This window comes from Pezoporus occidentalis, unplaced genomic scaffold (genome assembly GCF_034315485.1).
Source record: "Pezoporus occidentalis ecotype Australia unplaced genomic scaffold, CSIRO_AGI_Poc_V1 ctg187, whole genome shotgun sequence".
In the NCBI taxonomy this organism is placed as follows: domain Eukaryota; kingdom Metazoa; phylum Chordata; class Aves; order Psittaciformes; family Psittacidae; genus Pezoporus; species Pezoporus occidentalis.
The window spans coordinates 929031-944470 of record NW_026913715.1 but is presented as its reverse complement, the minus strand read 5'-3'; the positions used below and the strand labels follow the sequence as shown (position 1 = coordinate 944470).

Sequence of the window (15440 nt, the reverse complement as noted above, 5' to 3'; positions counted from 1 at the left end):
CCTTCCGTCTCCTCCAGTTCCTTGCTGGAGATCCCCTGTGGCCCCTCAGGCAGAATCACTTCTCCCAGGCAAGGACACCCCCAAAACAGTGCAGAACAACCCGAGAACGGGAGAGCAGCTCCTGAAAGAATTTAATGGTGAGCCAGCGACAGTGCGATAGCGAGGTGTGAACGGGGAGGGACCCGCTTGCAGTAGGTGACCAGGGTGGGCGATGGGCTCTGCACTGGCACAGGGCTGGGGGGCACATTCCTGCTCCCGGTCCGGGTCAGTGGCGAAGAAGGAAGCTCAAGGCTCGGCAGAGCACAGAACTGGCGCTGGTGGGCGCCCAGTGTGAGGGCAGCAGCTCCCGGCCGCCTTGGAGACCTCCTGGATGGGAGCATTTGCTCTTGGTGGCTCTTGGCAGAGTCACTGCAGGGTCCTGCACCCCGTAGAACACAGACCCTGCCTATGGGGATTGCAGGATTTAGCCCTTTAATACAGAGTGTGCAGGAGAATCTAGACCAGGTTTTGTCAGACTTGCAGCCAGTGTCCATGTGTTAGTTCCACTTCTGAGCAGTGACAGTGACAGTCTTACCATGAGAGAGTTCTACAGCCAACCATGTTCCCAGGGTATTGCTGGGATTCAGGGGCTACCAGAGCAGGATCTTATTCTCACCCTTGACCTGCAGAGTTGTTGTCAAAGCAGTTTGGGCACCAGGATAGATCCTCTTCTTCACAATTAGGTGCACTAGCTCCATGAGGAATTGACTCATGCAAGAGCTCAGTAGGCTTGAGGTAGCTGACAGGTATGGTAAGGGCATGGTGGGCAGCTAAAACCCACACTGCCCTTCCCGCTCCCAGAGAGAAGGAAGATGTTCTATGTCTGTGGGCTTTGCAGTCACACCTCTGATGCCATGCAGTCATCAGCCAAGGCTCCCCTGGAGACCTGAAGCCCATCCCAGCCAAGGTGATGGTGCAGAATCATAGAATCCCAGCCTGGTTTGGGTTGGAAGGGACCTCAAAACTCATCCAGTTCCAACCCCTGCCACGGGCAGGGACACCTTCCACTAGAGCAGCTTGCTCCAAGCCCCTGTGTCCAACCTGGCCTTGAACACTGCCAGGGATGGGGCAGCCACAGCTTCTCTGGGCACCCTGTGCCAGCGCCTCAGCACCCTCCCAGGGAAGAGCTTCTGCCTAAGAGCTCATCTCAGTCTCCCCTCGGGCAGGTTAAAGCGACCCTGGGCCTGCCTGGGAAAGGACACTTCAGGCATAAAAGAACACAAGAAAAGCTTTTCACGTAACTACTCAAAACGACAGCAGCAGCGAGAAACAAGGGCACTTTGAAGGCAGCTCTGGCAACTTTAAGCTCACACTCAGTTCGCATATTGCAGCACAGGTACAAGAGCAAGCACATTACACCCTTTGAGCTTTGGTGCCCTGAACATGGAAGATAGACGAGGCTCAGCGAGGCTCAGCAAGGCTCAGGCTCTGCTCCCTGTGCCAGTGCCAATACTGGTTACAGCGATCACTGCTGCCCAGCACCGCTGCCACCAGGGAGGCTGGGAGGGATCCACCCGAGAGCCTCTGGCCCCAGTGGGCAGCAGGGTCCTCACCACTCCAGGTCCTTTGGCGCAGGGGGCCTTTTGCTCTTCTCGCTGTAGAACTGGGAATACCAGCGCCGGTGCTTCTGGATGCTGGAGTCCTCCCTGACCAGCAGCGGCTTGGGCAGGTACTGTTTGTTATTCCAGATGGTGATATCCCGCTCAAACTGGGGGGAAAAAGATGGTCTCGGTCAGGGCGGGATGCTGAACTACCTCGTAGTAGTTCAGACCACCTCCTAGTTCTGTGTGAGCTACCTGCACATTGCATTGACTTCTCCCAAATGGCCAGTGTGCGCCTGCTCGTGGTATCTGTAACTGGTAATGCTACAGCTCTGTCTGCACTCAGCCAATACTCAACCCATTACAGCTCCCAAACACGAAGCCACTTTCAGCTTAGGCTGTCCCCGTTGCACCCAAAGTTCCAGGCAACCAGGGCGTTACAAACTGAGCATCTGCATCTTAAACGCTGCTCAGACATGCAGTAAGATCGTGAAGTTTTGCTTTGTGAAGAAGTCTCTGCAGAAATGAGTGAGGCTCGTTCACATCAGCAGGATGCAAAACATCAAGCCAGCATTTATACAACATGAGCCTTGGCTCAGCTAAATTTGATCTGCGGTATTTTTTTTGGCATCTGAAAGTCATCTTTTGGCAATTTTTACTGTAGTGCTAGTGAAACCCTCTCTGGTTTGAAGGAGGAGGCCTTCAAGGCCATGTTTGACCTTAATCTGTCAAGACATCCTAACTGAGAGATTGAATTAGAGACCTCCAGAGTGACCTCCCATCACTTCCATGAATCCCTGTGATAAGGACCTGAAGAAACTCTATGAGGAGGGGTAGGAGTTGCCAAATCTCATGATAATTTAGCAGTAGGAGTATTTCTTGGCACAGTTCTCACCAAAGGAGACAGGATAATCTTACAGCACCATCCTGGGATGCTGGATGCAGTTACTGGTTCCCTCGAAGGCTTCCTGCAGCCTGGGACAAGTTGCCCAGTCCTTGTGCCCCAGTTCCCCATCCACAGGAGAGGGACAGCACCTCTCTGCCACCCTCAACAGATGACCCACTGCAGGGACCCTCTTTACTAAACCTCCCCTTTCATTCCTGGGGCTACCAAGAATGAAAGCTCAAACCAAGCTCTGAAAGGAGCTTGCCCACGAGTGCTTTGCCACACGTATTGGAGCCCACTGCAGTAACTGCTCTTCATTCTCACAGTTCCTGGCCACCAAGCTCCAGGGAGCCACCTTTGGCTGCTGTTCTTCAGAGGCTTTACCTGGATGCACTCTGCTCTCAGGATGAACTTGGGGATTATGGCTGGAATGTTCTTCTGGTAGTAGATTTTGTGGACCACATTCTGCAGGAGAGGCTCCAGGGGTGTCACGGTCTGCAGGATGATCCCACGGCCCAGGAAAGTGTGTTCAAAGAGCAGGAAAACCAGTCCTGGCCCTACCTGCAGAGCAACAGAGCACCCTCAAGGAAAAGCCCCCAGTGTCCAGCCCTCTGGTACAGCAACTCCCACAGCTTCAGACCTGCCTGAGATGTCTCCTAGACTGTGCTCAAGTCCCCCTTTACTCTGCCTTTTCACCAGATAATAGGAACAAGGCCAAAGCTATGCCTCAGGGTTCGCAGAACGCTTCCCACTTTTGGTGCTCCCCAGGTCAGGGCAGATCCAGCAGCCCGCATTGGCCTGGGTCATCTACAGACGTGTCCAGGATGGGTGGCTTTGCTGTGGGCCCATGGGAATTCATGAGGGTTTCCAGTGCTCCACTGAGTTCCCCAAATTTAAACTCTAATCTTGTAGGAAATGCTTCCAAGTTTTCACTTGGTCGTCTTGTTCATCACTGAATTACCTTCAGGTCATGAGCAGCCTTACTGAATTGTTGGCACCGATCCTGGGCTCCGATCTCAATAGCAGCAACTGCAATACAGCGTGCAGTAATACAACATCCCTGCTCCTGCTCTGGCTTCTCTGCAGCTACAACAGTCACTTCAGGTTTGATCTGAAATCAGGTTCAGCTTTCTATCTGGCATGACATGAAGTACTTGTTCTGTGCTCTCTGATGTGCATGCAGACATGCAGCTGTGTGGTCAGACTTGGTTATTTGAAGGAGTGCAGAAATTGTTGGGGGTTTTGGCTACTTCATTTACTACTTTAATGTCCAGTTGCATACAGACTCTTTGTAAGGTTATTTTAATGTCTTCTTTTTCCTCCTGTTCATCAATATCAGTGCTAAATAGCACAGCTCAAAGAACTGACCATACAGTTAACATCCATTTTGTGATAATTCCCTAATTACAGTGAGATTCATCTCTTATCAGAGTTTTGTACCCTGACTTGTTTTGTATTGTTCTGATTTTGTAATAAGGAATCACATAATCACAGAGTCCTTTGGAAAGGACCTGAAGATCATCTGTTTCCAACCCCCTGCTATGGGCACGGACACCTTCCTTTGGGTCCATTCCAACCCAAACCACTCTGTGATGCCCAGCTGTGACATCATGGTAGGAAGGTCCCTCAGGATTGCCACCAGTGTCTGCTCAGGTACCAGCTTCTTCTTATTCCCACCTTTTGTGAGCACAGCAGTCCTTATGAACCCTCCTTTTCTCCATCCTGCCCAGCAGTGGAGCAGCCCCAGTGCCTGCATGTAGTTTTTGGACTGTGCGTCTATGCACATGGTAGGAAAGGCGACTCTGGGCAGGACAGGCAAGGACTCAGCCTTTCGGGTGACAAAGCCCCTTAGCATGGGACATACCTGCCTGGCTGAAACTGTCAAATCCATCAGGGAGAAGTGCTTCCCAAAAACGGTTGCGGTGTGTTGCAGCAGCATCCGGGAGCAATGCTTGTTGGGCTCTGGCTCCGGACACCACTCTGCCTGGAGGGGTGGAGAAGGATCAGCTCAGCACAAGAGATGGGGTATACTAGCAGAGAAACGGTGACAAGAGCTGGCTGTGAAGACCATCTAGAGATGAGCAGAGACGAGGGAGTGCAGCGAAAACTCAGACACAAGAAGGAGACTGGACCTGAAGATGAGGCAACGCAGCAGAGCGGTTGAGGTGGGACTGATGCTTTAAAGCCAAAACGGGGTCTGGTTTGAAAGACTTGACCTCCTCACGGCTTAGAGGAGAGCTGAGTCTTACCTTCCAGTTGTGCTTCATAAAATCCCACAGCTTGGACCTCGTGTATCTCAGGTCAGATCCGCCCAGAATGGCTGGTCCATGGAGGAAAGCCAGGTGAGCCGAGTCGGCCGCGTTCTCTGGGATTTCCTGCCATGGGGAATAAGTTGCCATTGGCAAGAGCTGACCCGGGTGGGAGCTGCCTGTACTTGACAGCACCAGGGTGACCACAGGGTAGGGCACACTGCCCCAGGCACAGCAGAGATGCTCACAGGGACACGGAGCGGTGAGAAGCAGCCAAGTGTGTGGAGGAAGAGGCCTCAGCACAGAGTGGGACCAGTTCTTGACTGGTGTACAGGAATAATCTGAACATGAAACTTGGAAAATTTAAAGCTCGTTTTAAGCTCAAAGAAGTCTATGCATGTTAACATCTGAAGCAGTTGGGACTCCAGTTGAGTCCCTCCTTTACCCCTGTAATAATTGGAAGGAATAAAGCATTTCTGTGTCTGTGCTTCTAAAGTAGCTTTCACACACTTTTAAAGCTCTCAACCCCATCAACCTGCTCATAATACGGCACTTCTTGAGAAGTTTTAACTGCTTTATTAGTCAAATACAGCAGCTTCTCACCAGCTTGGCAAGTAGCGCAGACTGGCCCCAGCTGAGACCTGCCTTCAGTGGCATGCACTGAAAAGCAGACATGAAATAAGTACTACTATCCCATCAATCTCCCAGATTCTCCCTGCCTCTCGCATCTCCTCTGCACACTCCCAGAGCCATACCTCCTGTGTCTCATGTACCTTCACTTTGAATCTCTCCGTTCCTTTCTCACCCGCTCACCTCAGCCATGATGTAGTCGGCAGGCAGGCGCTGCCTCGGGCAGAAACGCACTCTGGATGAAGGGTCAGTTTTGTCACTGATTTTTATGCACAGAAGTGTTCTGCTCAGTGGAAAGCACACGAAAACCTCCCAGGGACCTCCAGCGATTGCCCAGCTTCAAACCTGCCCCTGCCTCCTGCTGCTCTCCGCCCGCAGCTGCCCCTGCAGGACCCGGCCGTGGACCCTTCCATTAAATGCCACACACCAGTTCCCTTTTTCCACCTGATTTCCACTGAAGGATAATGGAGACAAGAACCACTTTGTTCTCCATGGCACATTTCTCAGCATATGATGGTGCTTATGAAGATTAACAGCAAAGTAACTGCGTTCCCATTTCGGTTGAGTGATGAGCTCAAAAGCCTCCTGACAGTAAGTGCCGCAGTTGGCAGAGAATCTTCTTTTAAATTACATCAATTATAAGTCAAAGCAAATTAACAGATTCCTTTTAAGTACCCAGAACATCTGCTCCCTGCTTGAGAAGCTCACAATCCGTGTTTGGGGAACATATGCCATAATCTCGATACAGCACAGGGTGTATTTCTAGGTCTGAGCTCCGCCAGTAGCAGTGATGACACTGAGCACAGGCAGGGCCAGGTTAATTCATGGAATCATGGAATGGTTTGTGTTGGAAGGGACCTTAAAGCTCCTCCAGCTCCAACCCCTGCCACGGGCAGGGACACCTTCCACTAGAGCAGCTTCCTCCAAGCCCCTGTGTCCAACCTGGCCTTGAACACTGCCAGGGATGGGGCAGCCACAGCTTCTCTGGGCACCCTGTGCCAGCGCCTTCCCAGGGAAGAGCTTCTGCCTAAGAGCTCATCTCAGTCTCCCCTCTGGCAGGTTAAAGCCATTCCCCTTGCCTGGCCCTACATCCCTTGTCCCAAGCTCCTCTCCAGCTTTCCTGCAGCCCCTTTAGGCACTGGAGCTGCTCTAAGGTCTCCCCTTCAGGAGCCTTCTCTTCTCCAGGCTGACCCAGCCCAGCTCTCTCAGCCTGGGAGGAGATGTTTGTGAACTGGTCTATAGGAGAGGACCCAGGCACAGACCATGGACATTCTCCACAGAGGGACCAGGCTCCCTACCTGGATGTGTGCATCAACCACGTGCTCCGTCTGCCCGCGGAACACCCACTGTTTGGTGGTGATCTCACGCTGCTCGGGCACTGCCCACATGGGCCCCAGCCCCTCGCAGTGGTACCAGAGCAGCAGCATCCCATTCACCTCGCAGCACGGCCAGGTCCGGACCCTCGCCAAGTCTGGCACTGGGGAGCACAGAAAGGACTCAGTTAAAAGTGTCATCTCCAAAGCTGATACTGGCACTAAGGGTCACCTTGTCCTCAGCCACGGCTCAGAGGTTATCTTTATGGGAGAAAGTCATGAGGCACAGTCTCTCTTGTGACACTTTTCCAGCTTCCAGGCTGCTGAAGAATGACAGCAGCCTCTACAACTCCCAGGCGAGCTTGCTTAAATCAGTTTTATTTCCATTGGGTGTTTTCATGAGCTTTCAAAACTCACAAAGTTTGATAAAGGAGGTAGCGGGGCTGGCTGCTCCACAGCCTCCTTCACTGCTCATAAAACTGTTCAAATCAGTAAACGTCTCCTGCATCAATGGACCCCCTCAAGTTTCTAAGAGCTAAAAGGAGATGCTTTTAGTTAGAGGTGTGCAGAGGGTAAAAGCCGTCCCTACCTCTCGAGTTTAAGTCATTCTCTGTTACCATACTGCAGTATGATGGGCTGCCTTAAGAACAGATCTGCTCTGTCCAGTGACATGAATTTTGGTGTTTATATTCACCCAATTGTCAGAAAATTGAGTTTCTACTGGATTGAAAAGCTTTTGCCTTCATGGCTTTTTCTGATTTGCAAACAAACAAGTGCAGGGGAAAGTGCTTCCTTATTATTCAGCCTTATACACTGAAATAACAGGAGAAATTATATTTCTCTTTCAGTCAGTGAATACCAGAGGGGGCAGGAGGAGACCATCACCCTGCTTTCTGACTGAGAAAATCTTGTGCTTTGGGTGAGATGCAACTTGTTAAATTGTGAAAAGGGCATCACCTGCCCCACATAGTCACAGAACCCAGACTGGTTTGGGTTGAAGGGAGGTTAAAGCTCCTCCAGTTCCAACCCCTGCCACGGGCAGGGACACCTTCCACTAGAGCAGCTTGCTCCAAGCCCCTGTGTCCAACCTGCCCTTGAACACTGCCAGGGATGGGGCAGCCACAGCTTCTCTGGGCACCCTGTGCCAGCGCCTCAGCACCCTCCAGGGAAGAGCTTCTGCCTAAGAGCTCATCTCAGTCTCCCCTCTGGCAGGTTAAAGCCATTCCCCTTGGCCTGTCCCTACAGGCCCTTGTCCCAAGCCCCTCTCCAGCTTTCCTGCAGCCCCTTCAGGCACTGGAGCTGCTCTCAGGTCTCCCCTTCAGGAGCCTTCTCTTCTCCAGGCTGTCCCAGCCCAGCTCTCTCAGCCTGGCTCCAGAGCAGAGCTGCTCCAGCCCTCACAGCATCTCCATGGCCTCCTCTGGACTTGATCCAACATCATTTAGATTAGAAATTATCTTTAAGCTCATCCAGTCCAACCATTCCCAGCACTGCCAAGGCCACCACTAACCCATGGCACTGAGGCCTCGTCTCCACGCTGTGTGAACACTTGCAGGGACGGTGACTGCAGCCCTGCCCTGGGCAGCCTGTTCCAATGCCTGAGCACCCTCTGGGGCAGGAATTGTTCCTCAGCTCCATCTAAACCTGCCCTGGTGCAGCTTGAGGCCGTTTCCTCTTGTCCCATCCCTTGTTCCTTGGGAGCAGAGCCCAGCCCCTCCTGGCTCCATCCTCCTGTCAGGCACTTGTAGGCAGCCATCAGGTCCCCCTGAGCCTCCTTTTTTCCAGGCTGAGCACCCCAAGTTCCATCTGCCGCTCCTCACAGGACTTGTGCTCTGGACCCTCCCCTAGCTCCATCTGGCAGCACACTGAGATCTGTGGCTCTCCTTCACTGTTGGTCCCCTGCGAGCCTAGTGCTGGAGGAGCTGTGCATCTGAGTCTCCAAAATCCTTCTCCACCACAGTGACCTGCATGAGCACAGGTGGCTCTTAGATCTGTTTAAAGGACCCTGACCCATCTGTGTGTATGGGAGCAGGGCAGCTCTCTGCAGGTTTGTTCTTTCAATAGCTATGGGTAACAATGACTTTGAATACAGACGTTTCAGATGAGACTGCGTCTTGGCAAGCCTTTGAGTATGTCCAGAACATCCACTCTCATTTTGTGCTGGAACTCATCATTGCTTATTGCTTGGAACTAAATTTTCACTTCCATGCAGCTCCTGAGTTAAGTACGTATGGGGAAAAAAGACAGTATTAATCTCCTTTCTGAAAATAACATACAAACCCAGGAACTGCTGTTTGGCACATCTATACATTTCTTACCTTATGCATATAGATGGCATGTTTCTTTCGCTTTGGTTTAATAGAAAGACTGACTTTTGCTGCACTCGATGTTTTCATTGCCGTCCCAATCAATCCCAGTCAGAGAAAGCTGAACTTCCCAAGAAAATAATTAAGCTAAAACAACAGGCCACATTCAAGGTGAGTTTTCTGGTGTCAGCCACATCTACAATTGGTGATTTAAACTACGTAGTGCAGCCAGATCAGCTAATTGTTACACATGAACTTTAAGTAAGACATTAAGTAAGACATTCTTCCTACACAGTCAACGCAAACCATATCTGAAAGGTTTGTGAGGAGCTTTCCTGGATTCCAACCAAAAGTTCCCTTCAAGCCTTAAAAGGAGACAAAACTGTCATTGAGAGACCGTTCTGTCATGCTAATGTGACACATTTATGTGGTATAAGCTGTCACTATAGAGCACAGAATGATACCTGAACCCCAGTAACTCCTCAGGATCCATCCCTGCTGCTGCAATGGCTCACTCAAGAGTTAAAAAGCCTCTTTCACACCCTGTCTGCTGAACTCAAGAGTTGTGGGACTGTCAAAGTCAAGAAAGGTGGTTATTTAACTGAAGAGCCAGCCATCATCTTACATAGGAAAGGCCACTGGAACACTATGCCCCAACATAGACAGCTCAGGGGGAAACAGGGGGCTGTGTGAAATAGGGGAGCAGGATGAAGGGGGAGTTATTATAAAGATCACTCTCCCTTTTGATGAGAGCACACAGGACACTCCTGGTTCTGCAGATCTCGGGGGTGCTCCCTCACCTTTTTCAACATAGGGGATGCTGGTGCATTTTCCATCTTCCCCCCGAAAGCGCCAGCCATGGAACGGGCACTCGATGCAGTTGCCCACAACGCGGCCACCAGCAGCCAGGTTGGCTCCGAGGTGAGGGCAGTAAGCATCCACCACAAAGGCCTGGCCATCCTGGGCGCGAAACACAGCGAGCTGCTCTCCTGCAGAAACAGGGGAGGGTGAGAGTGTAAAAACGCTACCGCCATATGAGGGGAACCAGGGAAGACCTGTGGCCAGCAGGTCGAGGAGGTGATTCCCCCCCCTCTATTCAACCCTGGTGAGGCCACATCTGAAGTACTACGTCCATGCTGGGCTCCTCAGAACAAGAAAGACAAGGAGCTGCTGGAGATGGTCCGGCAGAGACCAACAAGGAGATCAGGGGTCCAGAGCATCTCTCTTATGAAGAGAGATTGCAGGAGCTGGGCCTGGTTAGTCTGGAGAAGAGCAGCCTGAGAGCGGATCCCATCCATGCAGATCAGTGTCTCAAAGGTGGGTGCCAGGAGGGTGGTGCAGCCTCTTTCAGTGGTGCCCAGCAACAGGATGAGGAGCAATGGCCATAAATAAAACATGAGAAGTGTCACCTCAACATGAGCAAGAACTCTCCTTTGAGGGTGGCAGAGCCCTGGCACAGGCTGCCCAGGGGGGTTGTGGAGTCTCCCTCTCTGGAGACATCCCAAACCCACCATGGACACGTTCCTGTGTGACCTGCTCTGCGTGACACTGCCCTGGCAGGGGGTTGAACTGGATGATCCCAGAGGTCCCTTCAACTCTAATGATGTCGGGATTCTCTGGAGACACACTGGCCCCCTCTGCACAGGCAGCACCAACGGGTGCTTTGACCCAACACTGCGGGTACCTGCTGTACAAAGGCATGCAGAAACATCCCGCTGAAGTTGAATGCTGGAGGGTTTCTGTCGGGACAGAAATAACCGGAGAGGTTCTTTAACCACGAGGTGGCACCAGGCAGCTGCCAACCAGGGAGGAAAGGGCTGTGCAAAACTGGGGTGGCAGCTGCTGCGGCAAATGCCCATGGTGTGGTGGCCATCGGCTCGCTGCCGGGTTTAAGAGCCGTCCCGAGGGGTGAAGCGCCCATCACCAGTGTCCCCAGGGGCTGCTGTAGCACAAAAACATCCCAGCCAAAAGGCATCACCTTGTTCCAGCCTCGGGGAGCATAATTTCTCCTGGTCATCGCTAAACTCTCATGGCTTTAACCCTTGGGCCCTTGAGTTTTGAGTTCTTGGAGCCAGTTTCAGTCACAGTATAAAAAGTACCATCACAAACATGCTTCAAGATTTAGGATGCTCCCTAAGCTAAGGGAGAGATACACAGAGAAGAGCAATGGCTGCGATTAAGAACTCCATTCCCATCCCTTTGCCCACAAAGTGTTAAGGAGACTGAATGGGCTCCTGTATTTCAGGGCTCACTGGGAATGGTAGCTGGAAGGAGAAGCCCTTCACCTGTTTGCTCTTGAACCCCAAGAGCCATCCACACCTCAGCTCAGCAGCAAATCCCTTCCTTGGGCAGGGGCTGCAGGGTGCTGTGACCCAGGGCATGGACATCTGCTTGGGAAAAGGGACTTTTGTGGTGATGCACAGGGAGCCCCTGACCCCGTTCCATGCAGGGAGTGGAGAGTTAGTGCTGGAGAAGCCGGGCCAGCACTCAGACTTGCTTTTCTCCATCACTGGGTCTGATTCCTTGTGCTTGGTGAGGTTTGCCAGGATGGGATCTGTCCCTGCTCAGTTCTGGGATCACCTTCTTCCCCCCCACCCCAGGGCAGCACTGCCAGTACCTGGGCTGGAGCTATAGGTCTGGTCACGGCACTGCTCCAGCCAGCTGTGCAAGGCAACCACAGCTGGAGGACATGCTGCAGGATCACCTAAAGGAATGCTCTTCCTGCAGGGACTGAAGAGGTGCCAGACTCTTTCCTGGCCTGGCACACTGCTGCTCTGGGGGTGCTGCAGCACTGCAGCCCTGCCAGCACCCACAGCCCTGCCAGCAGCTCCAAGGAGAGAGCCTGCTCCTTGGTGACCTGGCCTGAAGGCAAAGCCAGACCCGCTTCAGTGTGCCCACAAGCCTTGTCCTGCTCGGACGGGGACATGCTGGTCTGGGAGCTCAGAAGCACTTGGGGGCTGCTCACACATGTGGCCACTCAGTTGAAGGTCAGGTCCTCTCTTCCATACTGTGCTTCAGGTTATGCATGTAGGTATTCAGATTTCATAGCTTCTGAAATCTGCTCCATATAGCAGTTGCTGTAACTTAAAGCTCAGCTAGTGAGAAATAAGAGCAAACTAAACTCTGGGAGCCAAGTTCTGTGTGTGTTTTCCTATGCAGCCACACTGCTGACAAGTGACACTGGGAGCTATCCCACCCACAACCACTTTCTTTTCCAATTTCCAGTCAAGGAATCAACTTCCTTGCCTGAAATTCTGTGGTGTGGGCAAAGAAAAGGAAGCCCTGCAATCTTTCCAGCCTTTCCTTTCTAGAAGGACTATTTCTGATACCTGGCACAAATGAGCTCTTCTCCAGTGCCTGGAGATCCCTCCTTACCAGGACACCTGGCTCTGTTATCCCTGCAGGCTTTCTGGAAGTCTCCACACATCTGCTGGCAGCAGGCACAAGGGAGTGGAAGCACCTGAGGTGCTGGTCCTTCCCTCTGCCCCAGGTAACAGGGATTCGTTCTGAAGCATCAGCATTTTTGTTCTGTCTCTAACACGCCTCTCTACCTGACCTGAGGGGGAAGGCAGGGACAAAGTTTCTGCTTGTGTTACATGTTCACCAGGAGTAGCTGCAGTGCAGAAACAGAGGAGCAGCCTTGGATGGGGCAGACCAGAGCACTGCAGCTACAGCACTTGCAGCAGGGCACTAAGAAGCATCTCTTCAGCCTTGTGCTTCACCCACCAGTTTTAAGACGATTTTACCCCAAGAAGGTCCCAGCTCTGGACCTTTCCTTCATGCAGGCAGCCTGGAGCTCTTCTGCCCTGAAGATCTGAAGCAGTGCCCATGGGCAAGGGTCTGGCCACACTGCTGGGCTGTCCAAGAACCTCACCCTGGGCTCCTGAGTGAGCGCTGCTTCTGCCTCCAGCCTTTGCGCTCTGAAGCCAGCAGAGCCAGAGGAGATGCTGATCTTTGCTCTGGCTGTGCCTCAAATCTGATGCGTCTCCTTTTGAGAGGACAGCATCCTGGCCTAAGATACAGCGAAAATTCTGTTGCAGGTGAACGTTAGAGCATTAACAGCCTCATACTGATGGTTTCTTATTAAATTAGACTATTTATTTTACGGAAAATAAGCAGCAATTGTAGAAAGAATAGGACACAAAGCGCCCCAAGTCCACCTTGGGCAGTTGTGGGCACTTGGTTGGAAACACAGAGCCTTGGGAGGGAGCAGCTCAGAGAACCTGCTTCAGCATAGGAGCCTTGCTGGTGTCCAAGCAGATTCCCTGCAGCAAGCACCCAGTGTGCCATGGATCAGAGAACCTCTTTCTCACGTGCTCAGCGCCATGCTTTGGAAGGTGCTTCATTCCAAAGGATGAGTCTTGCAGGGACTGACTCAAGTAGGATTTATCCTCTCATCTCCCCTAGCTCGCTGCCTCTGGAGCAGGGCTGCGTTCCCAGGCCGTGCTCAGAGACACCAAAAACTCAGACACCCACAAACCTGACGATCTTCCTGGCACCGGTATGCTACAGTCACTCTGCCACAAGTGATTTTACCTGCGCATTTCACATAACTGGGTGCCAGGAACCAGACTTCAGGCAGACAACTAAGGGAGTCCCAACAGCCAGGCTGCTGGAAGCTCTTTAGGATGTGTATATGGGATTACATAGGTCCCATTAAAGGCACTAGCACAAGTCCAAAATCATCTTCAAGGCAAAGGGACCCTGGGCAAACATAGTACCTGCATGTGTCTGAGGCTCCATCCTGATCTCTCCAGGTCATGGGGAGCTGCAGGTAGTGTTGCCTGGGGAGGCAGTGAGATGCTCTGGTGTCCCAGGAAGAAGCCAAGACAGGGAAGCCTTGCATACTCTTGAGGACCCCGTGCCGTGATGTCGCCAGCGCCCCAGTGGGATAATCAGAGCCCCTGAAAAGGCCCAGGCTGTGACACTCTTGGTGCTCCTATGTTGGTACTGACTGGGCTGCCCTGAGAGGGATGCTCAGGCAGAGTTGTGGCATTGCCACAGGAGAGCCCCCAGGCAGGGATGTCCTGGCAGGGATGCCCTGATAACAGAGTCCAGGCAGGGACACTGCAGTGCTGGCTCAGATGCCCCAGGGCCCCGGCAGGATGCCTAGGCTAGGATGCTCCAGTGCCCTGGTGAGGATACCCATGTGAGGATGTGCCAGTGCCTCAGTGGGGGTGTCTGGGCAGGGATGTCCCAGCTCCCCAGCAGCAATGCCAGAGCAGGGACGCCCGGGTACATGCCCCGATGCCCTGGCAGGGATGTCCTGGTGCAGACACCGGCGGGGCGGGATGTGCCAGGGCTGCCCAGGCAGGGATGCGCGGTGCCCCAGCCCCATTGCCGGGGGGTGTGTGCTGTACCCCGCACTCCGCCCACGTCCCGACCCCCCGCCCCGGGGGTGATGGGTGCCGGGCACTCACCGAGCAGGGCGAGGCTGCGGGCGGCGCCGCGGGGCAGCTGCTCCGAGTCGAGCAGCCGGTACCAGCCGTTGGGGAAGGGCGGCGGCGGGGCGCCGGGGCGGCGGGCGCGGCGGGGGCGGCTCAGCCCGGGGCATGGCACGTACCCCACCCGCCCGGGGCCGCGCCGCAGCGACAGCGGCCGGCAGCAGCCCAGCAGCAGCAGCAGCACGAGGAGGAGGAGGAGGAGGAAGAGCAGCGCCCCTCGCCCCGGCCCCGCAGCCAGCAGCGCCGCACCGCACCACCCGCTCCCCATAGCGCAGCCGGTCCCGCCGCCGCCACCCCTTATAGAGCGGTCGGGGAGGTGCCCCATGGGAGTGGGGGGGCGGGGACACAGCCGACACCCCACAGGGGATCTCCCCTGGAAGGCAGCCGGAGGGGACGCGCTGCTCGGCCCCGGGGTGCGGAGGCGCGGAAGGAGGCGGTTGCTTCACCCGGGGCAAGAGGGTTAAACGAAGGAGTCCAACTGCAGCCTCCTAGGGCAGTTACCTCGGGGTGCAGAGTGCAGGGCTCTTCTATACACTGTGAAAAGGCAACGAGCCCAAGCTGCAGCAAAGGGAACTCCACTTGCACATAGGGAAAAATGATCACAGAATCCCAGACTGGTTTGGCTCCTGAAGCTCCAAGCCCTGCCACGGGCAGGGACACCTTCCACTAGAGCAGCTTGCTCCAAGCCCCTGTGTCCAACCTGGCCTTGAACACTGCCAGGGATGGGGCAGCCACAGCTTCTCTGGGCACCCTGTGCCAGCGCCTCAGCATCCTCACAGGGAAGAACTTCTTTCAGAGAGGATAAACCAGGGCAAAGCCAAGGCTGGGCTGTTGGGACATGCCAGCTGGCTGGAAAAGTGATGCAGAGAAGTAACGCTTGATTTAGTGCAAAGAACTGCACAGGTTCATCTCCTGGCATGGAGATGTAGTCAGAATTTCTACAAGAAGCAGCAACCCGAGATAGCCGCTATAGAGCTGAGTAATTGAGAACTGAGAAGCACACAGACATGGGACTGCGGCTGAAGCAGAAGGAGC

General features: G+C 53.6%; 1 protein-coding gene across 1 annotated transcript; it reads right to left on the bottom strand.

The window, feature by feature from the left end:
• Positions 1–1211: 1211 nt before the first annotated feature.
• Positions 1212–15087, bottom strand: LOC134162289 (cholesterol 7-desaturase nvd-like). Its single transcript, XM_062615929.1, has 7 exons — positions 14382–15087; positions 9762–9950; positions 6644–6822; positions 4716–4841; positions 4331–4450; positions 2851–3027; positions 1212–1747 (listed from the first exon to the last, which is right to left on the bottom strand). The coding sequence occupies exons 1-7, from the start codon at positions 14728–14730 to the stop codon at positions 1589–1591; spliced, it is 1299 nt and encodes a 432-aa protein (XP_062471913.1). The 5' UTR covers positions 14731–15087; the 3' UTR covers positions 1212–1588.
• Between the last annotated feature and the right edge of the window lie 353 nt (positions 15088–15440).

Bases quoted from the DNA above. Each gene is read 5' to 3' on its own strand.
- LOC134162289 (XM_062615929.1), bottom strand. From the start codon at position 14,730: ATGGGGCACCTCCCCGACCGCTCTATAAGGGGTGGCGGCGGCGGGACC. The intron at 6,823-9,761 runs GTGAGGGAGCAC...TGTGCTCCCCAG, and splicing joins CATCCCCTATGTTGAAAAAG to TGCCAGACTTGGCGAGGGTC. The intron at 4,451-4,715 runs GTAAGACTCAGC...CCACCCCTCCAG, and splicing joins TTATGAAGCACAACTGGAAG to GCAGAGTGGTGTCCGGAGCC.